We start from the raw sequence: 22,527 nt of genomic DNA, 5'->3' as shown, positions 1-22,527 counted from the left end.
ACAGGCAGACCTTGTCTGATTGCAGTTTGCAGATACCCCGTTTTTTACAAATTGAAGGCTTGTGGCAGCCCTGCCTGGAGCAAGTCCTTTGTGCCGTTTTCTCAATAGCAGTTGCTCAGTTTGTGTCTCTGTGTCACATTTTGGTGGTTTTCGCAATATTTGAAACCCTCCATTAGTGACCCTCCACTGGCGAAAAGATTGTGACACCAAAGGCTCCTGTGATGGTTAGCATTTTTTAGCAGTAAACTATTTGTCAATTAAGGTATGTATATTATTTTAGACTTTATGCAGTTACAGGCTTAATAGACTAGTGTAAACGTACCTTTCATATACACTAGGAAACCGCACAATTTGTGTGACTCAGTTTATTGTGTGTCACTTTGACTTTATGGCATTGGTCTAGAGCTGACCCTGCAATACAGTATCTCCAAGGTATGCCTGCAACTACAAATAATGTTTTGAGCATCCTCATCTGTAAAACTATCTTTGAAATAAACTCCAATAACAAGCAGCAACAGGAGTCACATGTCTAGCACCTAGCATGAGCCAGGTGTGATTCTCACCACCTTATACCTGTAGTATTAGCTCATTCAGTCCCCGAAGTGCCCTAAGGGAGGCGAGTGCTAGGCTGCCTGGCCAGTCCTGTCCCCGCTCTGATCCCGTTAGAGTGGTGCTCTGGTAAACGCTTAACAACCACTTCCCTGGGGTAAAAGCCCAGATTTGTTTCCATGGTGTAAATACTTCCACCATAGCTTATTTCTGGCTGCAGAAGTGAAGTCACTGAAAAGTTGGGAAGAGAGGTGCACAGTTGGCTCCTGTGAGCCAAGGTGACCCGGCTCCATCCCTGCTGTCATCTGTACAACACTGGAGTCAAAATGCGTGTCTGGCAGCTGTGGGTAGAAGTAAAATGAAAGTTGGATTATTCTTGAATCTTCGCATTTATGGGGTGATGAGTATAGATTTTAAACTGTATATAATTTTACATACACCTACTGATTACAAACACATTTGTTTATTTTTTTTAAATTTATTTATTGGCTGCATTGGCTCTTCGTTGCTGCACGTGAGCTTTCTCTAGTTGCGGCGAGTGGGGGCTACTCCTCGTTGTGGTGCACAGGCTTCTCACTGCAGTGGCTTCTCTTGTTGAGCACAGGCTCTAGGCACGTGGGCTTCAGTAGTTGTGGCACTTGGGCTCAATAGTTGTGGCTCACGGGCTCTAGAGCACAGGCTCAGTAGTTGTGGCACATGGGCTTAGTTGCTCTGCGGCATGTGGAATCTTCCCGGACCAGGGCTCAAACCCATGTCCCCTGCAATGGCAGGCGGATTCTTAACCACTGCGCCACCAGGGAAGTCCCAAAATACACTTAAAAATTTTTTTTTTCTTCTTCTTTTTTTTTTTTTTTTGGTTGCACCTCGTGGCTTGCGGGATCTTAGTTCCCCGACCAGGGATTGGACTTGGGCTCTCGGCAGTGAAAGCACCGAGTCGCAACCACTGGACCGCCAGGGAATTGCTGCAAATACACTTTAAATCATGAAATCTTTCTTTTTGGAGAGTTCTTAATAGTTCTCAAGATACTTTGAGGTCTACCTCAAACCCCAAGATTACATTTAAAATGTAAAAAATAAATGCTGTTCTATAAGGAGCAACTGATTCATCTATATGAATAGGTTGTACCGATATATTTTAATATATTGTTTATAGTACCAATATATTTTAATATTGTTTCTACAAGATTTATGTCAACTCCAAATCAAAATTAGAGTGTGTGAGTACAGCCTTAGAATGAAAATTATTAGAATTTTAGTAGTTGGCAGATTTCATATTTGCTGTCAAGACTTTTTCTCATTTTGAGTTTTCTACTTCTCTTCCAATCTTCTTAGGCCCTTGCACATAAGAGATTTAATTGAAATCTACCGACAAGAGTGCCTGACAGATCTTATAGCCATATTTACATGAATTAAAAACAAAATACAAAGCCTACTCCATTTTTGAGATCTGAGGATACAAGGTAGTACTTATTGTATGTTACAGCCTATTTTACAGGCAGTTCTGAAGAAAAGGCTTTGATGCCTATCTTTCTAGGCAGGAAGGTAATCCTTCTGGAGGCCAGAAAATAGATTAAATGGACTCCAGGTCTTTCTGGGGTTAAGAATAAGCCTTTTTAGTCCATGAAAAATGGAGTTTGCCTAGCCTAAACTCTAAGATTGTCTTGTAATTACAAACGCCTCTGTTCACTACTGTGGGTTCACTGCTTTCTCCTTTTCTTTGCAGCCACATAAATAAAAGAACTACCTATTTGGACCCAAGACTGGCATTTACTGTGGACGACAATCCTACGAAGCCAACCACCAGACAGAGATACGACGGCAGCACCACGGCCATGGAAATCCTCCAGGGCCGGGATTTCAGCGGCAAAGTGGTGGTGGTTACTGGCGCGAATTCAGGAATAGGTAGGCCGTTAACAGGCAGTCGTGGTGGTTATTATTTTTTTGTCACTGCTATGATGAAATCCGCTTTACCATAAGGAAATTCTGTTTAGTGATTCTCTAATTTAAAGGGGTGTTTATAGCCTTTTCAGCCATCGTGTCTTAAAATCCTGGGCTCTTTTTCAGTCCCAGTGTTTCCATGGAAGGAAGGCCAAGGAGGGGCCAACCTTGAATTCTCTGAAAGCTGAACACTCAGCGGAAGATGGTGGATATCTTGGTTCTCAAGGATGAGCGACGGCAGGCTCTCTCCAGGCGTTTCTGACCTGGTCTGCGTTGTGTGCAGACGTGGTCCGGTTACCTGGGTTCTTCAGCCCGACATGGACTGGTAATGGAACCTCAGGCACAGCGGCGTGTCAGGGCCTGGGGACAAAGGACGCGGCAGGTGTCAGTTGGTTACTGCGAATATCATTTTCCTTGGAGAGCAGGATCTTATTTCTTGACGAAGTTGGAGAATTAGTCCTTGTCTTAAGCTCTTGGCTGTGCTCATTTAACCGCGGTGAGCCTCATGAGGGAGGGGGCTCAAGGGGGTGTCCTCTCCTTAGCCTCATGGGCTGGTGCAGAAGCTGTGGCAAAGCAGGTGCTCCTGCGGTCACTCTGCAGTTGACTGTGTTCTTATTTTGCTGTGGTCTGTTGATGTGAATGTCTGCATCCGTCAGAACCAGCCTCTTCTGAGTGAGGGTATGCACCTTCAGGTTAATTTACAGAGGCAAGAAAATGGAATACCGTCCACCTGTCTTTTGGGATGTTCTCTCTGTCCTTTTGACCCTTCATGGCGCCACCACCGACACCCCGCCCCCACCAGCCTTCTCGCTCACGAGCTTTGTCTCCTCACCCAGTTGTGTATCCCCTGCACTTCTTTCTCTGTCTTGCTTAATTTTCGGCGACCCCTTCTTGAACTTTCAGAAACATTCCCTGGTATCATCAGGGTAAGTGTAGGTGACATACATTCTTAGAGGATCAGTTGTTATATAGTACAGTGTCTAAAATCTAACAAGCTACAGTCCCAGAGCAGATCTTTTTTTTTTTTTTTAAATAAGTTTATTTATTTATTTAATTTATTGGCTGCGTTGGGTCTTTTTTGCTGTGCGCGGGCTTTCTTTTAGTTGCGGTGAGTGGGGGCTGCTCTTCGTTGTGGTGCACAGGCTCTAGGCGCATGGGCTTCAGTAGTTGTAGCTCACAGGCTCTAAAGCGCAGGCTCAGTAGTTGTGGCGCACGGGCTTAGTTGCTTCACGGCATGTGGGATCTTCCTGGAGCAGGGATCGAACCCGTGTCCCCTGCATTAGCAGGCGGATTCTGCGCCACCTAGGAAGCCCCAGAGCAGATCTTTTGACTGTACCTGTCTATTAAGGCAAGGAAGCACATGGAATTTTTTTTTTTAATTGAAAGGGATTTATTTAAAATCAACTCTCAGACCTCATCCTGGACTCAGAATGTGTTCAGTCCAGTTTTCTGAACCACGTTGGGGTTAATTCTGTCTGCTTGTCATCGATAGAGAAAACTGATGCTGCTATATGAAAAATAACGGCTGGATCCTCAGTCATGCTGGAAACGATATGTTGTGTTGATTGCGTTGACTACTGTTACGTTGAGGGTGTGGACCAAGACAGTGTAGAATAATTACGAGAAAATAAGGCCTTGAGTACAGTATTGAATATCTCTTTTTATTTAACACTCAGAGAATTAACTAAAAGATCTCATTCCTGTAATCTCGTGGCTAGCCAGTTTTTTCCTTTCATTAGTAAGAAAAGTGACTACTGATGGTTTGTGCGTAAGTGTTCACACTTGGCTCTTGTCTGATGTTACGTGGCAGACCTTCCGGTCTGGCTGAAGCTCTGCCGAAGATTTGCCACGTCAGGCCTGTGACACCGTAACCCAGGACTAAAGGTGTTGGTTCTGAACACACAAAGAGCTGGGTTTGGTTGGTTATCGAATCATGTTCGGGGGGGAGGAGGAGGTTCTGAAACACTGAGAATAAACGTGGTGTTGTTCAGAGTGGACCTTGGACCACTCAGAGGAAACCCTGTGCCTGTTCGCAGCTCCCACTTCCCCTTCCTGAGATCCCTGATCTGTGTTGAGGACCCTGCAGGTAGGTGCCTGTGGCCCAGTTGCATGTGGTGGAAAGTCGTACCGCTCAGGCTGAGAGGGAGGTTGGGGAAGGTCTCAGGGCGCTTCCCCCTCTACCCCCCATTTCCCCAGCTTGAATCTTACTTGCCTTCGGCGCTGCCTGGTCGCCCCGTGGCCCCTCCACCCTCGAGAAGCCCGCGTCCAGGGGAGCACCGGAGATTTCTATTCTTAATTTTTGAAATAATATCAGACCGAACATTCCAGGCAATCAAATCCTCGCAACTAACTCTCGCACCACAGCTGTGGCATCAGGCTTAAAGAAAGGAGCCGAAGGCAGGCCCGTGGCTTTTCCATCGTCACTAAGGCAGCTTTTATATCCCACGCGGCTGCCTTAGAGAGTGTCCTTGTCCGCGTAGTCTGTGCCTTCCAGATAAAGTCCTTCCTTCTCCTCAACTATGAAACATGCCAATTTAGAAATTGCTATCACCACTCTATTTCTGCCCCTTTCAAATGGAACAGCTGAGTGCAGAGTGAATCGGGCATCTTCAACACTCCTGGGCGTGCAGGAGTCATCTTCTCTCAAAGCTTGAGTGATGTTGGCCTGCACTTTCCTCTTGCCGCTCAGGGGAGCCCGGTTCCTGCATGGGAAACGTCCAGTCCTCAGCCTCGTGGATGCCCATGTTCTTGGGAGCAGAGGGAGCTGTTACAAAACATACCAGTCTTTACTTGGAGAGTAGTGACTCCACTGCTAAAAACATAGGTTAACCTAATTGGCTTTACAAAGCTTGGTTTACACATCTGCTGTTTCCAGTGATTCTTTTTTGTTCGTTTGTTTGAATTCCCCACAAGGCATCGCTCTGTCGGATTTGCCATGGGGTGGGGGGCCCTCTGCTGTGGAAGGGGACACTCGGGGGTGACAGAGGACACCCTCCCTGGTGGATGGCAGGGTTGTGCCAGGACACGGCCCTCTTCAGAGTGGCCTCCATGCAGGTTTTGTCTTGTCATCCTTGTCCCCCCCCCCCCCCCCCCAATCCCCGGCTGTAAGTGATACAGAGCTGTATTTTGAACTTTGGATATTTTGTATTCCTAAGGCAGCTGGAGGGACTTCTGCTTAATTCAGCTTACAAAGATCGGGTTGGTTCTGGTTGGTAGAAGGATTCTGAGGAAATGTCAGAATAAAGCGTTTTGAGTCTTGGGAGTTTGTAGGCAGATACTGCTGTTGACTGGATTCAGCTGTCCAGATGAGGAGTCTGCAGACTGCGGACCTTGGGTTAAATCTGACCGCCTCCGGATCTTGCAAGTAAAGTTTTACTGGAACACGGCCATGCCCGTTTATTTCCATTTTGTCTGTGGCTGTTTTCATGTGACCAGCAGAGTTGCATAATTACGGCAGCGACCCTGTGGCCTGCAAAGCCTTAAATGTTTACTGTCTGGCCCTTAATGGAAAAAGCTTGTCTAGCCCTGCATCAGATGGTCTAATCCCTTTCAAAATAAGATCACCCCAGCATGCTCTGAGTCAGCCACAAGTTAGGTAAAATGTAGATGCAGTGGATGCCCGAGGCCACGGGAAGATGGGGGCAACACATCACACCTGTCTGTTGGGGATGTCCCGCCAGTGCCTGCACCTGCGACCTCACCTCTGTTCCCCAGCTTTAGGGAGCTGCAGGCCTTAGGACTTTGCCGCCTCCGAAACTAACGCTCTTCTCTCCTTGAGCTCTAAGCAGCGTTCTGAACCTGAAGAACTTTTTAGACTGAGCACTGTAGCTTGTGGACCTCTCTCTGTGGAGCTCAGCATCTCAGTGTCCAGGGGCAAGTCACCTGTGCATCCAGAGCTTCTGCTAGCAGACCACGAGGCCCGGAGCCCCGATCCCCATGGCTAAGTGGGAGAGGCGAGGGAGGAGTTCACTTCTGTTTCTGCTCAGCGTAGCGCTGGGCAGGAAGGGGCAGGTGTCCATGTGATCTGGAGTTAGTGGCTCGGTGGCTCTGATTTGGTTAAAAAAAAAAAAAAATGGACATGGCTTCAACATGGTGATCATTAAATGCAGACCTTAATACGAAGTCAGGAGAGGGGGTCTTGAAGGCTGGGGCGGGGGGTTGCCATTGTGCGTGATCCCATAGCTGCTTCTCTAGACTCAGCCTCTCAACCGAGCGGACTTGACTTTGCCTATAAATGGCTCAGTACAAAATGCTGCCTTCTCGAATCTGAGGGTTGTCACGGGCTCCTCAAATGCAGACCCTTCCTACGAGGGCTTAACCGAACGCCTAAACGTGGGACAGTGCCCTGTGCGTTGTCTCCTGTGAGCGGGAACGTTTGCTGGAGACCGTGCAGCTTGCTGCAGGATTGATCATCGTGGCACCTAAGGAGTGAAATCCAGGTTCCGCCAAAACACCCACTGAAAAAGTATTAACACGTATGCACAACTGAGCCATTTTCAGTCGCAGGTTCCCTGGCAGTGATGAGAACGCTTTCTTCCTAACTTTGTCTTAAACCAGTAGTGGTTAAAGTTTGGTGTTTAAATCCCTTTCTGAGTGTAGTCAGGATGAAAAATTTCTTTGACCTTTTGAATCCTCATAACACTGGGCTGTCTCAAATGTTGTGACTTTATTTTTTTTATTTTATTTATTTATTTTTTGGCTGCACTGGGTCTTTGTTGCAGTGTGTGGGCTCTTCGTTGTAAGTTTCTCTCTAGTTGCAGCACGCGGGTTTAATTGCCCCGCGGCACTTGGGATCTTAGTTCCCTGACCAGGGATTGAACCCACGTCCCCTGTGTTGGAAGGTGGCGTCTTAACCACTGGACCACTAGCGAAGTCCCACAAATGTTGTGACTTTAAATCCGAAATAGCCTGGCCTGGTTTCAATTTTTGAGTCACAGAACACATTAACAAGAACAAAACTGTTTTTTCTCCTGAATAAATGGAAGCTGGCCACCTTAGTGTGTACCAGTAAAATGTGTTTTAGGACTGACACTTCAATTTTCTATTGGTATTTATGTTATATATAATAAACCCCCCTAAGGTTTGTTACAGGGCTTCTAACAATGTGTGTACACACACTTATATGCCAAAATTTATACGCTTTGAGATGTAAAAAGTATTTTCTCAAGCTATCAAAGTCAGCCCCAGATTTGTTCTTGAAACAAAATGACGGTATCAGATTTCCATGCGGGAAGGCCCAAATGTTGTAGTTTGTTGAAATGGGTTGTTTTAGCTTTAGAGAGCCTGGGTTTCAGAGCCTGGGGTCTTAGTTCCAAAATCACGTGTTGAAATTACGGTGTGAAATGTAGTTGCCATGTTCTTGGATCCTACAAATCATCACCATGATGAATTCGTATCTGGTGTAAATTCTACCAGTTCTGCGGTAATACAAGAAAAGTGCTTTTCTTCGTACAGAATAGTGTGTTCATTCTTAAGATTTTAAACCCACCCTTGACAAAAGGAATCAGACTCTCTTCCTTTCCATCCTCCGATCTTTGTTTGCTTTTCCACACCTAGTGTTACTAAATCTTGCCTTCTGGCCTAAATCATGCCATTGACTTTTTTCCCCCTTATTCAAAAAGATCCCATAAATTTAAGGCCACAGGCCACCTTAAAATAATTTTCTTGGCTAAAACTGACTCATACGGGGTCATCACACTTGGGATCTTGAAATGCCCAATCATAATTTCCTTTCCGGTTGTCAAGACTTAAGCTAGTGGGATGTTGATGTTTATCTTCTTTTTAAGAACCTGGTGCTCATTAAGTAGAGGACGATTTTCTGGAATAATCTGAATAATCTTTTGGGAATTCAGACTCCCATTTTAAATTGAAAACATTTGTGACCATTTGTCTTTTATGCTAAAATAAGGCCCGTGTATTGTAAGTAAAATGATTTTGAAATTATTTGTTCGGAGAAACGACTGAGATTTTTGACAGTATTGGAAGAAGTCCTTGAATAATATTACATAAAAATTGAGAATTAGTGCCTTACGAAGTAACCTATTTTACATTTAAATATTCTTAGGCAGTGAATGTATGTGGGACTCACACGATCAGAGTATTTGAGAAGCTGTATATCTAAAGGAAGAGATCGTTTGACATATTCTAATAAGCCCCATCTCATAATTTTGTAATCACATCTAAAACACTTCTTTAAAAAATGTATGTAATATATAATAATAAAAAAATAAGTACCTCATTAGATATCAACGGAAACTTTTTTGTCACATGAGGCCAGTTGAATTTCACACTTGCATGTAGGTTGAGATTTTATTTGCTATAGTGTCAGTGTAGCAAATGAGGCTCACACAAGCTGCTATTCATTGCCAGAGTGGTTCAAAAATCGTAAAGAGAACACTGAAAAATATTTCTGCCCTAATTGAGACTACAAGTGTTGTATCCAATTTGAAACTTTGGCAGTTATTTTACTTAATACCCAATTTACAAAATTTGATTTCTTTCTTTTGCATAATACGGTGACGTAGCAATTGTCACGATAGAAAGGGTTCTGTGCATTTTGTGTAAATTACCTGAAAGAGAAGTGTCCTCGCGTAGATTTATATGTTTTCTCCACTAGAGGGCTCTGTTGCCCTTTGATATAGTCAAACAAAAGCGGTTGCATCTCAATACAGTTTTCTTCCTCTCAGCCGGTCTTGCTTTCATTTTTGTTAAATAACGCCTTTTACTTTTCTAACGTTATCTTTTAGGTCTGGTCCTTCCTGGTGAAAGAGTTCAAACTGAAGACTGTTACTAGTGTCGTGTTTATTTCTTTTTCTTTCTTTCCCTCCTCCCTCCCCCCTCCCTCCCCCCCTCCCCCCCTTTTTTCCCTGGTATTTCATATATTTCATACCAGGGATGAAGAGATTCATTTAATAAAAAGGTCCATTGTGCTCAGAGAGCAGCCTGTTCTGCCAAACGACACAAGGGCATGTGTTTTCATGACATTATTGGTTTTGAGTGTGCTGGCCTATCAATAATGTGATTTTTTTTTTTCCCCTAAGTGGAAATTGTAATATTTAAATATTAAAGCCTCCATTTAAGGTTCATTTAGAAGGCCTTGGTGATCTGATAGTATTTTCCTAAGAATATAGAGTTTCCCTGCCCCCTCCCCCCAGCCTACCTGGTGTTATATAATTTATTATAACTAGGTTGTTTCATAATGATATGTTTTTGCAGCAGAACAGACTGTGTCTTTTTGGGCTTAGTATATGTTTCTTAACTAAGAGGCCATATCAAACCAGACACTTAATATGAAGCAAACAGCCAGTATCTGCACTATGTGATCTTAAGGAGGGTAGTTTTTGTTTTGGCTCTGTAACCAAAATTTGAGGCAACCCGTTAATTGTATGTTTCAGCTTTTGAATAGAACTTTGGCCCAGAAAAGAAAACCATTTTGGCTGTATAAAACTCCTTATTTTCAAATTTTAAACGAGGACAAAATGAATACACCATATGGCTTACTTTTATTTATATTCTTTTTCTCAGCAACTTACTTTTTTCTCTCTCGAAAGTGAAAGAGCCAGGAAGCATCGTGAATACACTCGTCACAGCGCAAAACTCCTTCACCAGAGTTAGAATGTTTTGCTTGTTCGTTTACAGATGTGTTTGTTGTCTACCCAATAAAAAATGGTGAAAACTAGATGGCTGTTGTGGGAATTATTCCAGACTTGATAATGGGAGGCGTGCCGACTGTTGGAACTGCCTTGACCACCGCTCCCTTAGGAGACGGAAGGATGCAGCCCACGTCCTTCTGTCATTTTCTGCAGTATGTACACAAAACGTTGAGTGCTCAGCCTTTGCCAGAATATTACCTAGCGGGTCCGTAGAAGGGCTTTCTTGCAAAGATCTCTTACGTGAAGTCTCTGGTAGATTGATCAAAAGGCAATTCCAAAAGTTAGAGTTTCTTTCCTGAATTCACGACCTTCCTTTGGTTTAATATGTTAACACTGCCTTTCCTGAAGGGCCAGTCTTTACCTGCATGGCCCCCCCGCCCTAAATGAGCTAAATGGGAAGCGTGCTCCTGTTTAATGAGTTGTGTGACGGGGCTGGAATCTAGTGGTTTCAGATCTGTGTTACTTGTTTACCAGGCTGGATCTCAGTGCTTTCACATTGAGATGGTGCTGTCTCTGACAGCAAATCAAGGTCTCCTCACTAGACTCACAGAGGAAATCTAAGACAGTGTGCTCCCAGTGAGGGGGGTGGGGGGAGTGTTGGTGTGTGTGAGATTGGGGGGGGGGACCTCATTCCAGTGTTTTTAATATTCCTCCCTAGGGTAGGATGGGAGGACTAGCAAGGGGGGGTGGAACTAGGCCTTTCATTGGAACGAATGATCTCCTGGAAAGAGGGACAAAAATCAGAATCACAGAAGTTGCTTGTGTAGTTGTATGGAAACTGAAGTTAAAACGAATAAAACATTTTTCATTTTCACCCTTACCTCAGCAATGTACTTCATTAGTCCAGATTAATATTTATTGGTCACCATCATCTTGTCTTCTATCCATAGCTCTTTAGAATTTACGAATATTCTCTCCTGGTTGTCCTATTTAATTCTTGCCACAGGGCTCACAGGTACCCTGAACTCGTGTCAGGATGAAAGCACAGGGAGGTGAGGTCACTTGCCCGAGGTCACACAGCTCTTGAGCGGTGGGTGCCTGTAGAACTAGAGTAGAGAGCTTCGGACTCCGTGCCTGGGGCCCTCTCCCTTCTCCTTGCTGCTGCCCTGTTCAGGGGAGTGGTGCTCAGTCCTGCCCAAGCGCCTCCCAAGCAGCTTATCCCGTCTGTCTGAAGTCGATGAAGTTACCTTAACGAATCTCTGAGAGCCCGCTCTGTGCCGGGCTCTGGGCTAAGCGTGGTGTCTGTTGGGAGGGGCGAGGCTTGATGTGACCTCTGAACTGTTGGACGATCGTGGGTTAGTACACTGGCACTTTATCAAATTTCCCTTTGGCGTTATCGTAAAATAAGTTTTGGGAAAGAATTAGGGGAACGGGAGCTGGCATTTGTCAAACTCACGTATATGCCAGGTGTTAGGCTAGAATTATTTGTTACTGTTATAAAACATGTATTCCTTCTGGAAAGCTTAGAAAATGCAGATGAGTACAAAGAAACATGACTGTAGATAAGAAAAAACAATCACCCCAAATTGTTACCAACAAGAAGTAACGGTCAATTTGGGGCATATGTGAGTCTCAGCATTTTTCCCTTCCCTTCATTTGTGATTTTTCTGTTTCACTCTGGTCATAAGCATCTTTCCCTGCCGTAGAATATTCTACGACATCTTAAGTGGTTGCACCACAATATATGGTTCTAACCGTTCTCCCTCTGTGGCACATTTGGGTGAATTTCAGCATTTTGGTAGCCATGGAATGGAGATGAACATTTTGTTATTAAATGTTTGTGCCTGTCTGCGGCTATTCTGTAGTTTTATTTTCTGGAAGTGGAATCGCTGAGTCAAGGGATTTGTTTCCTGACATTAAAATCCTGTTTGGTTTTGTCAAAACATACCCCCAGAAGCTTGTGCCTATTTATTTATTTATTGGCTGTATTGGGTCTTTGCTGCATGTGGGCTTCCTCTAGTTGCAGTGAGTGGGGGCTACTCTTCATTGTGGTGCATGGGCTTCTCATTGCTGTGGCTTCTCTTGTTGCGGAGCACGGGCTCTGGGTGCACGGCTTCAGTAGTTACAGCACATGGTCTCAGTAGTTGTGGCATTCGGGCTCTAGCGTGCAGGCTCAGTAGTTGTGGTGCCGGGGCTTAGTTGCTCCGCAGCATGTGGGATCTTCCCGGACCAGGGATCGAATCCGTGTCCCCTGCATTGGCAGGCAGATTCTTAACCACTGCACCACCAGGGAAACCCCTTGTACCAATTTAAACGTCCATTTGCCATCCTTGCCAGTCTTGGCATTTATCTTTTTTTAAACAGTATCCCATAAATGTGCACGTCTCTGATGATTAGATTGATCAGCCTGCCCTATGTTCGGCCATTTGTATTTATTCTTTTACGAATTGCCTTTCCGTCTTACACGCGTAACTACTGGATCTGTGTTGATGGCTAATCGATTGCTTGATTCTTGTGGCATAATTTAATTTTCAAAATGTCCCTCTGTCCCAGAAGTTAACTTATCTGAAAGTGTCTAAGTACACATTCAGTCTTGCGACCCAGGGGCAACTCGTGAGAAGAAAGTTGGCCTCACTCCCCAGTCAGCTTCACTAAGAACTTGTAAGCCTATGTCTTATCTCTTACACCAGCTACAAATCACGGGCACCGCTGCTTCGTACCTGCATTCCAGCAGGGAGCATCCCAGAAAACTCAAGATCGGCCAGCTTACAGTGGAAGTTGAGTCCCCAGATAACGCAGTAGGCGACATTCGGTTCTTGGGTTTTGCAGATTTCCCCTCAGATCTTCTATTAATGGTAGTAACCCCTCATCGGAGCTGTTCGGTGCATGATCTCATTTGAGGAGCCTGGCTCCCGCGAGGTGAAATCGTACCGCTGCTGAAAATAGCTCTGCTGACAGTCAGGGAAGGCCTGATAGGTGGTGAGTTTCTATCTGGAGAGGCAGCAGGGTGCAGGGCGAGGGATCAGGGTTTGGGAAGCAGACGTGACCCAGTTTCCAAACCTGGCACGACCACATCCCATCCCAGTGACTTGGGCCCAGTTACTTTGCTTCTCTGAGCTCTTGTTCTGCATTTATGAAACATGGACACTGTCTGTACGTTGCAAGGTTGTTGAAGACAGGAACTCCAGAACGCCCAAGGAATTGTCGGCCCTGTACCGCAGGCACTCAACACACTGTGGGTGTTTTGGGAACCGGGTTGGGGCGGGGGCGGGCAGCAAGGCGATCGAGTTACTGACATTAGTTTGGTATTTTCCGAGCTTCCTGGTTCTCACATCCTCAAAAGGAGGCCATCATATCTGCGAGTGTGCCCGGACACAACCTTTCTCAATAACTGTTGTAGGCATCTACTTGTCTTTGGTATGAAAGGAAGCATTTTAGATATTCTTTTTGGTTGGAGGGCAGATGGTCGCTGAATCCAGAGAAAAGAATCAAGTGAAAGGAAGAAAGGAAAGAAAGAAAAAAAAAAAAAAGGACAAGGTTATTTTTCTTGCAGGCAAGAAAGAAAAAAAGATCTATTAAACTTGGGAGGAAGAGAGGAAGGAAAACTATTAACCTTAAATGTAACATCACAGTAACGTCTTCATTCTAAGAATCTGGCATCAGAGCTCTGGTCCACTTGAGTTTGTGATGGTTTACAGGACTGCCTGGAATATTAAGTATAAACGTCCAGCTTAGCTGTCACATTCGCTTTAGCCTGCCGAAGAACATCTCAGTGTGTGAGTAGAATTTTATCAGCACCTGTGAAGGTATGATGGGTTTTATTGGAGACCATGGGAACATGTTAGGAAGAGAAGTGGCTGTGAGTCAGGTGGACATTAGCGTGTGTGACCTGTGGCTGGTCACTTAGCTGTCTCGAGCTTTCCTCTCCTCATCTGTAAGATCAAGAGACTCACACTTTGTCACCCACTCTTTACTGATTTGATACTGGAGTATAGCTGATTTACAATGGTGTGTTACTTTTAGGTGTACAGCAAAGCAGATCAGTTACACACACACATATGTGTTTTCTTTTTTAGATTCTTTTCCCTTATAGGTTGTTACAGTGTGTTGGGTGGAGTTCCCCCCATGCTATGCAGTAGGTCTTTATTAGTTATCTATTTTATATACAGTAGTGTGGACGTGTCAACCCGCATCTCCCCTTTTCTCCCTCTCTCCCTTTACCCCTGGTAACCAGCAGATTGTTTTCTGTATCTGACTCTATTTCTGTTTTGTAAAGAAGTTTGCTTGTACCACTCTTTCAGATTCCGCATGTAAGTGATATCATATAGCATCTGTCTTTCTCTGTCTGAGTTCACTTAGTGTGATAGTCTCTGCTTGCATCCATGTTGCTGCAAATGACGTTATTTCATTCTTTTTTATGGCTGAGTCGTATCCCATTGTATACACGTACCACGTCTTTACCCATTCATCTGTTGATGGACATGTAGGTTGCTTCTGTGTCTTGGCTATTGTAAATAGTGCTGCAGTGAACATTGGGGTGCTGTCACCTACCCTTTTGTCAGGATAAAATAAAACAACATGCACATGCAGTCGTGAAGAGTCTTGTAGGATTTATGTGGTTGCTTGCAGTTGAGGGAAAAGGTTGTCAGGAAAGACAATCCTACAGGACGAGGCTCTAGGTTTGGAAGAAGGGCGAGGAAGAGCGTAATGTAATTCCATGGTGGATGGGATACAGTAGGATCTCTTGATCATTATTTGTTAGGACCCACTCAGAGGTGTCAGCAGATATCTTCTCCAGGGTTCAGAAAGGTAACCAGACTTCAGGTAACTTTGTTGAGCCTTGGGCCCTCGGTTTGGTGGTGATGCTGGCCCACCCAGGGTTGACAGACTGTGAGGTTTCGCAGGTGAAAATGTTGCTGGCTCTCGGGCAGCACAGTTTCTGGTTGCCGTATGTTTCAGCTGCCCAGGCCCTACCTCATCTCTGCTCACAGTGCCCAGGGAATACAGATGCACACGGGGAGAGTGACTGGGTGCTGTTGGCTTATGTAATATCAGCACATTTGCCAGCCGCATATCCATTCTGGAAGCTGTTTTCCTGGTGATCACATGAAGCGAGAGAATGAAAATCATCTGTTTCCAGCGGAGAGACTCTACCGTGTCAGCCACCAGTGGCTGTAAGGATGCACCTCTCAGTATAAGGTCCGCTGACCGCCTTCAGTTTTCCTGCCCTGTGTGTTGTACAGGAGAGTGGCCGTGGCTTCTCCGTTCAGCAGCTGGGTTTGAGAAGCTTCTATCAGCCGAGAGATCATCACTGTATTCCAAGTGACATTACCAGGGAAAAAAAAAAGGAAAAGAAATGCCATTACAACTTCATCTATTAGCAAAGGACGTTTCCATTCCAAGTCCGTGTACAGTTCCCAGATTGAGTGTTTGACGAGGTAGAGAGCGCTTTTAACACATCCATCCGGGGAAACGTCTCAGTCAGGGAGCAGAGGCAGACTTTTGGCAAAGGATACCATCCTTTCAGCCTAAGAAGCTGAGTTGGGAGCCGCAGGTCTCTGTGCCTGAGGGCCTTTCTGTACCGTGCCTGGCAGTGGCGGTTTCCCTGGTGTTTCTCTTTTATTGCCTGTTGGCCTGTCTGGGGAGGGACTTGACTGGAGGAAACCAGTGGTGTCTGCATGTCATCGTGGGACTCTCCCACTTACCTGAGGGCACACCCGTGCATCTGTCCTTATGTTCCTTACACGTTTACTGAATTATTAAAACAGCACCACCTTGCTTGCTTGCAGTTCTGTAGGTCAGAAGTCCAAACTCAGTCTCACTGGCTGAAGTCAGGTTGTCGACAGGGCCGGCTTCTTGCAGAGGCTCTCGGGGAGACTCCGTTTCCTCACCTTTTTAGAAGCTTGGCCTGTGGATGTTTCCTTTACCTTCAAAGCATGTCACTCCGCATCGCACCACCTCCTCCTCTTGTGTAGACAGATCTCCCTCCTACAACAACACTGTTCATCACCTGGGGTCCACCTGGACCAGCCAACATAATCTCCCCATCTCAAGACCTTCATCCTCATCACATCTGCAGAGTCCCTTCTGCCACGCAGGGTGACATTCACAGGTTCCAGAGATGCAGGCATCTTTGGGGGCCACTCCTCAGGTACCACAGAAGGTGATGGATTATCTGCAAGGATGCTTCACCTACAGCTTCCAAGTCTTCTGTCCCCACCTCTCCCCTCCCTAACTGGTTCTTTGGACTGGGTGAATTTTTTTTTTTCTAGAAAGGAGCAGCCCTACGAGGCCTCTTGTCCTCCAGTCGGAGTTTGTCTGAAACAGGATGGTGTCTACGTGTCCGGGACTCACTGTGGTGCTGCTGAGTGACTTCATATCACGTGACAGTGATTAAGGGAGAGGGGACCCTCTCACACTTGCTCATTCCTCCAGTCGTGGCCCGTGTGGTCAAGAGTAGAGTCTCCCAGTCAGGACAGAGGAAACTGGGGTCTGTAGCCTGGATCTGGCCCCCAGGTGGTGTGTTTGGTCCACGCAGAAATGGCCTGTGGTCTTTTCTGTTTTGTTTTAGATTAATTGCCAGCATGTTAAAATCAGGAGAGTTTAGTTAACAGTAATCTTGATTTCTGACTCTCAGAAAAAATCAGAAGAGCAGGTAACACTGGGCCCCGTGCCCAGCACGCAGAATTGCACTGAGGCTTTTTCCCTTAAGTTAGGCAAGGCTGTTTTCCCATGCGTAAGTCCTGTTACCTGCCTGGTCCTCGTGGATGCTTGAGTCTAGAACCCTGGTTTAGGGTCGGGGATGAAGGCTGTGTGGAGAGAGAGGGCCGGCTGGCTCATAGGCACAGACATACCCTTAATTCCATCATTTGTGCAGTCAGCAAACATTGACTGACTACTGAGAACTAGGTGCCAACTCCGCAGCATTGAAGCAGACAGGATACCGTGCTCATTTGGAGCTGCAGACTAACCAAAATATCAGCCACTTGACCTTTCTGCTTCTAGAGAACATTTATTTGCTTTATGGTAGAATTTTTTTTTTTTAAACCACACATTTCCCCGTACACATGGGTGCCTCTGGGTAGTTTCTAACTATTTCTGTGTTCCTCTGTTAGTATTTAAAAGTACTGGATGCTAAAGCCTTTTTGTTTAATTCTTGAGAAGACGTCTGCAAATGAACCGCCAGATAGGTTCCTGTAACTTAAAGACGATGTTTGCGCTCCTGACTGATGCTTTTTAAGTCTTCCTATTAGTCTCTGATTTTTCTTAAGCGTCATCTCCACTTACACCTCTCCTGAGTCACCGTAAAGGACCGCGAAACCTGCGAATGGGCACAGGGTGAGTGAAAAGTCCCCATCCACTTGAACAGAGCGTGGATCTGTGGTCCGGTGCCATCGCTTAGCTGTCGTTGGTGTTAATCACAGTTCCATTGCTTGCCTTGTGGTAGGATTTTTTTTTTTTTATAGCTTCTTCTCTGCCTTTTGACGTTTATATTGACAGTCTAAGCAGTTACATACCACTTAGATAGGAACTGCTAAAAATCAGCAGTTCATTGGAGAGGCATGCTTACTCATTTTGTTTGGTGGACAGATTCCTTTCACGGTCCCAGCGGGCTCTCCTGTAACTGGCTTCTGTGCTTCACTGCGTGTTTTCACTCAGCCCTCGAGCTCTCAGCCGTCCGTTCCTCGTGCTGCCGATGGTATAGCTGAGCTCTGCTGATGCTGTTGTTAATCTGACAGTGTACACCAGCGAGATTTTATAATCGCCACGATTCTTCTTTGCTCCGATTCGTTTTCTAGCTCCTCAAATGGTGCGGCAGCTGCACAGCGCAGTCTTATTTGACCACGAGGTAGAGAATCGTCGCCTAGACTTAGCATTTTACATTCTGTCGAGGCCGCAGGGAAAGTGGTCACATCTTGGGATGGTATTTGGATTGACAAATTACAAGCAAATTTTTTTTTATCACCCATTATGTAATAGTTAAACATCAGCTGAATTGCAGAATTTTGAAAATTTTAGGACGGCACGCTCGGTCTTTAGGAGTGAATTCTAGATTTCATGTATTCGTTACTACAAAGGGGGTTTTGTTTGAAGAATTTAATGGTGTTTCACTTTTCAGAGGACACAACTCCAGTCATCACGTGTTCTGTTTAAGCTGCCCACAGAGAAGTACCTGAAAGTGAAATAGTTTCAAACTAACTCCTCCTCAAGGTTCCAGATTGCACATCACAGGAGGCTGATCCTGGGGATGCCGGCTTACAGAAGCGCGGGGTGCACTCAGGAGGCTGGGCCGGGCAGAGAACAGAACACGGCAGAGCTGCCACGTGTAGGGATAAGCGATTCCGAGTCCACAGTGCTTCTGTCCTGCTAACAGATTTTGTACATCTTGCACAGGTATTAGGGAGCCCTGTGTGTTTTCTTAAACGTTCATTGACTGTTCCCTTTGACAGTGACTTTATATTGTACGGCTGTGTGTGTGTGTGTGTGTGTACGTTCCTGACAGTGGGGAGAGTCAACTCTTGTGACAAATAAGAAACAGCAACACTGTTCATGTTGACTTAGCTGTTTGCTTAAATATTAGTATTGGATCTCAGAGTCAACATGCTCGCAGGCTGGCTTTGTTTTAAATAAAGCCCATGATGGAGAAGTGTCTGCTCTTCCTGAGAGTGTTTTTGCGTAGCTATCAGAAATCTTCATCTAGAAACATACCCTTAACTCTTAATTCTGCAGTAAACGACAGTGTGCGCATCACAAAGACTGTTCTCTGCGCGTATAATGCTCGTAATGCCTGCTGAATTTTACCTTTTCCTTCGATCTTTGGGGAACCGTTAGACCCTCTTTGCTTAGTTTCCTTAACCTTTTTTTTCATGAGGACAGTAGGTGCGAGAGTTTGCTTTTTCTTTCCTTCCGTGATTCAGGGCCCGAATCTGGCTCATCTCTCCGTTCTCTGTTTAGTTTCATATTTTACTTTAATCTTTCTGAACATCAGTATCTGTCATTAAGGTATTTAAGCTCTTGGAAGAACCCGGCAGTTGCCAACTCTTTGAGAAAATAAAGCACTCCACCGCTGTGATATTCTGCTCAGGCCGAGTTAAAACCTCACATTATTTGGCTACAGGTTGTGATGATTTAGGTGCTGTTTGTAATTCATACCAGGGACTATCTTCCTTGTCGTGAGGAGCGTAACTTTGGTTTTTAGAAAGCTGGATGGTGTGTTTTTTCTCTTCCATGGTAAATGTGAAAAGAACCAGGAGAGCACAAGGACATTTATAATACTGTCACACAGTGACCCCACTGTGCCAATGTAGTCGAGAGAGAAAAGCCAGAAGAAAGCATTAAACTGCAGCAAGAGGCAGTTTCTGGTATACGGTGCTGTTGGCCCAGTGAAATGAAAGAGGGCAGAAGTGATGCACAGATAGAGGGGAGAGGTGTTGCCTGTACACTGAAACATCCCAAAGCCAGGGCGTGGGGACTGGTGCAGACCCTGCAGTGTAGACACAGCTGGCTCCACTGTCCTCTGTGGATGAAGACAGGCCCTTGCTGAGAAGTAGGGTGTAGACTCCCCCCATCGGGTTCACCTCTCGGAGTGGAGGAGCTGTTTTCCCAGCAGAGGATTAGCAAGTACAGGGCAGCGTTTGAAATGTGCAGCGTGACTTTTTTGTTTTTTTAAAAAATTTTTTATTTTTGTGTTGCATCTTTGTTGCTGTGTGGGGGCTTTCTCTAGTTGTGGCGAGTGGGGGCTTTTCTTCGTTGTGGTGCACGGGCTTCTCAGTGTGGTGGCTTCTCTTGTTGTGGAGCATGGGCTCTAGGCACATGGGCTTCAGTAGTTGCAGCATACAGGCTCAGTAGTTGTGACTCACGGGATCTAGAGCACAAGCTCAGTAGTTGTGGTGTACAGGCTTAGTTGCTCCGCAGCATGTGGGCTCTTCCTGGACCAGGTCTCGAACCCTTGTCCCCTGAATTGGCAGGCGGATTCTTAGCCACTGTGCCACCAGGGAAGCCCTGCCTCAGCCAGCTCCACTGTGGTTGACCAGATGTCGGGGAGGACTTCCTTCTGAGAGGGGAAGGCTTTTGATTCCTTGAAAGTGAATGTCTGAAATAGTGTTCGCATTTCTTCTTAGAAGCACAAGAGAGAGAAATGCAATAGGGAGAACTTGGATTTTCAGCTAGGCAGTCACTCTGGTTTTCTTATCCCAGTAAAGGAAATTTTGTTAATTGCATTCAGATCCTAGAGGCCAGCTCTGTCAATTCCTGTACACTTGATCATGGGAGGCTCTTCCGTTCTGTGAACTGAGATTCTTTCTTCCATCCATGACATTGATCTAAATCAGGCTTTCCTTTCTTTCTACTAAATTTTTCAATTATCAAGAGGCTAAAAGAATAATTAGACTGAAAGTATTACTGGGGGGAAAATTAAACTACTTCTGCTAAAACTGACCCAAAAAGATAATAGAAAGGAAAATGACATTTGTAGGCGTGTCCATCTGATTCCATTTCTACTTGATGTGAATTCTTTTAGGAGTTGAACATAGAAGCGTGTGTGTGTTGGTGGGTGCAGCTTTCGAGATCTCTAGGGTAGAGAATTCACCTTTGTAACTCGAATTTATTCAGCATGCAAATGCAGGTAGATGATTGTTTTATATATGCCTGATATTGAATGATGGGTAGGTGTGATAACTGTATATAAAATTATATTAAAGTCCAAGAGGTGCTTTTATGGTAGCAGGCTGGAAATGGCACCGGATTTTCTTATGGCTTTTTCATGTCCATTTTGATGAATCTATTTATTACTTCTATAATGAGTAGTACACATGGTTGGTTAGCCAAGTTATTGAACTTTATCAACCTTGGCTGAAATTCACAATGCGTGCCAAACTTGTTGTAACATGTAAGAAATTACATCTGGGCTAAAAGGTTCAATAATGATTACTCTCATAATGGAATCTTTTACAAAGCATGGGATTTCACGATATGCCTATGCTTTTTAAAGATTATAGTGATACAGTGAAACAAGGAATCACCCAGAGCTGAAAAAAAGGATTCGCTTGTGGTGTGGATTCAGACTTAGAACAGGCTCACTCGACTCCCAGGACGTGGTGAGAGAATTTTCGAATCTTGTTTCCCGGGTGTGTACTTTGGTGTTGGCTCTTACACGGCTCTCTGTTTAGACCACTCGAGTGAGCCTTAATCACGTGACTTGTGAATTCTTTTGGGTCTAGAAGACAAAACCTAATAGTGTGCTGTGGTATCCCATCTGTTTATAAATTCCATACTGATTTGAAATGTGTGGCCACACTTTTCTTAAATTACGGTGATGTGAGGTCCATAGAACGTTTTATTCTAGTGAGAGGAACCCAAGCTCAGATTGGTCAGGTCGCCCGTAAAGAGGTATGGGAGTTTGAAGGCCCCAGCAAATAACACATTTTTTCCCCCTTTTCCAAGTTATGAACTAAGTGAGAAATAGGACACTGTAAGGCAAACAAAAGGCTAGCGTATCACCTTGATGCCTGGTCCAGCTGGTATTGGGGAGCGTGGCCTCTACGTGGGGGCTGTTGGGCTCTCAGATCCTGAGCGCCAGAATTTGACAGGGGCATGGGTTGGTGCCGGGTCCTGCCAGACCACCCCTGAGGGCAGAGCCCACCCTGGCAGCAGGCAGCAGAGCAGAGCGGGGTGTGTGCTCTCCCTCTGTAAGAGGAGAGGAAGGGCAGGGCCGTAGGGGCCCAGTGCTCCCTCCTGGATCTCCTAACCACACAGGCTGCTCTGGCGGCCAAGGGCAGGAGTCAGGGAGGGCAAGAGGATGTTAACACAGGTGGGGATCCCTGCACCCAAAAAAGACGCATCTGAGATGGGAAAGCTGTTTAGAATTTTTAAGCCTTGGGACAGTAAGACTGCAACATGCTTGTATGTCCACTCCCGAGTTTCATTTTAGATCGTGAGCCCTTATTCTTTCTTGGATAATAAGACACACTTTTTTTTTTTTTTTTTAAACTTCTGTGCTTTTCAACTTGTTAACTCGGGCTTGTACCCTGTTCTTCACCCGTGAATCTCAGTTTCCTCATCTGTGAAGTGGGCACCATGACCCTGGCCTCGTAGCTTTGGAAGACTTCAGTGAGACGAAGTGAAAGCACCCAGCCTGGTGTCTGTCACCTTGTCTTGTTCACCGTGACTTTCCTTATCTTTCATTTTGTCACCAGAACTAAAGTTTAAACTTACCTTCTTAACTTTTTGTTGTGGGCACTTTTGTATGGACGCCAACACAGAAGGAATTAAGTTTTTTCTGAAGAGGTAGAAAAGGAGCTGGTGTCAGGTGCACCCTTGTAGGAAATAGGTCAATTCACGGACCAGGCTGCTGAGGGACGCCTTCATTTGTCACAGACTCTGTCCCACTTTGGGAGTTCGATTAATATTTGCCTTTTTGTCCAACTGCCCTTTGGCAGAGGACGCAGCT

The 22,527-nt window shown here is 45.3% G+C and overlaps 1 protein-coding gene across 4 annotated transcripts in view; it reads left to right on the top strand.

Annotated features, from left to right (window-relative positions):
* WWOX (WW domain containing oxidoreductase) overlaps positions 1-22,527 on the top strand; it is a 964,125-nt gene that overhangs the window by 8,075 nt on the left and 933,523 nt on the right. For all 4 annotated transcript variants that reach the window (XM_057713311.1, XM_057713313.1, XM_057713312.1 and 1 more), the window contains exon 4: positions 2,273-2,451. In XM_057713311.1, coding sequence (XP_057569294.1) covers positions 2,273-2,451 — 179 coding nt within the window. The remainder of the gene's footprint in view (positions 1-2,272; positions 2,452-22,527) is intronic.

Source organism: Hippopotamus amphibius, chromosome 16 (genome assembly GCF_030028045.1).
Source record: "Hippopotamus amphibius kiboko isolate mHipAmp2 chromosome 16, mHipAmp2.hap2, whole genome shotgun sequence".
Classification (NCBI taxonomy): domain Eukaryota; kingdom Metazoa; phylum Chordata; class Mammalia; order Artiodactyla; family Hippopotamidae; genus Hippopotamus; species Hippopotamus amphibius.
Note: the sequence above shows the minus strand (reverse complement) of the source record. Positions and strands in the feature narration are given on the sequence as shown.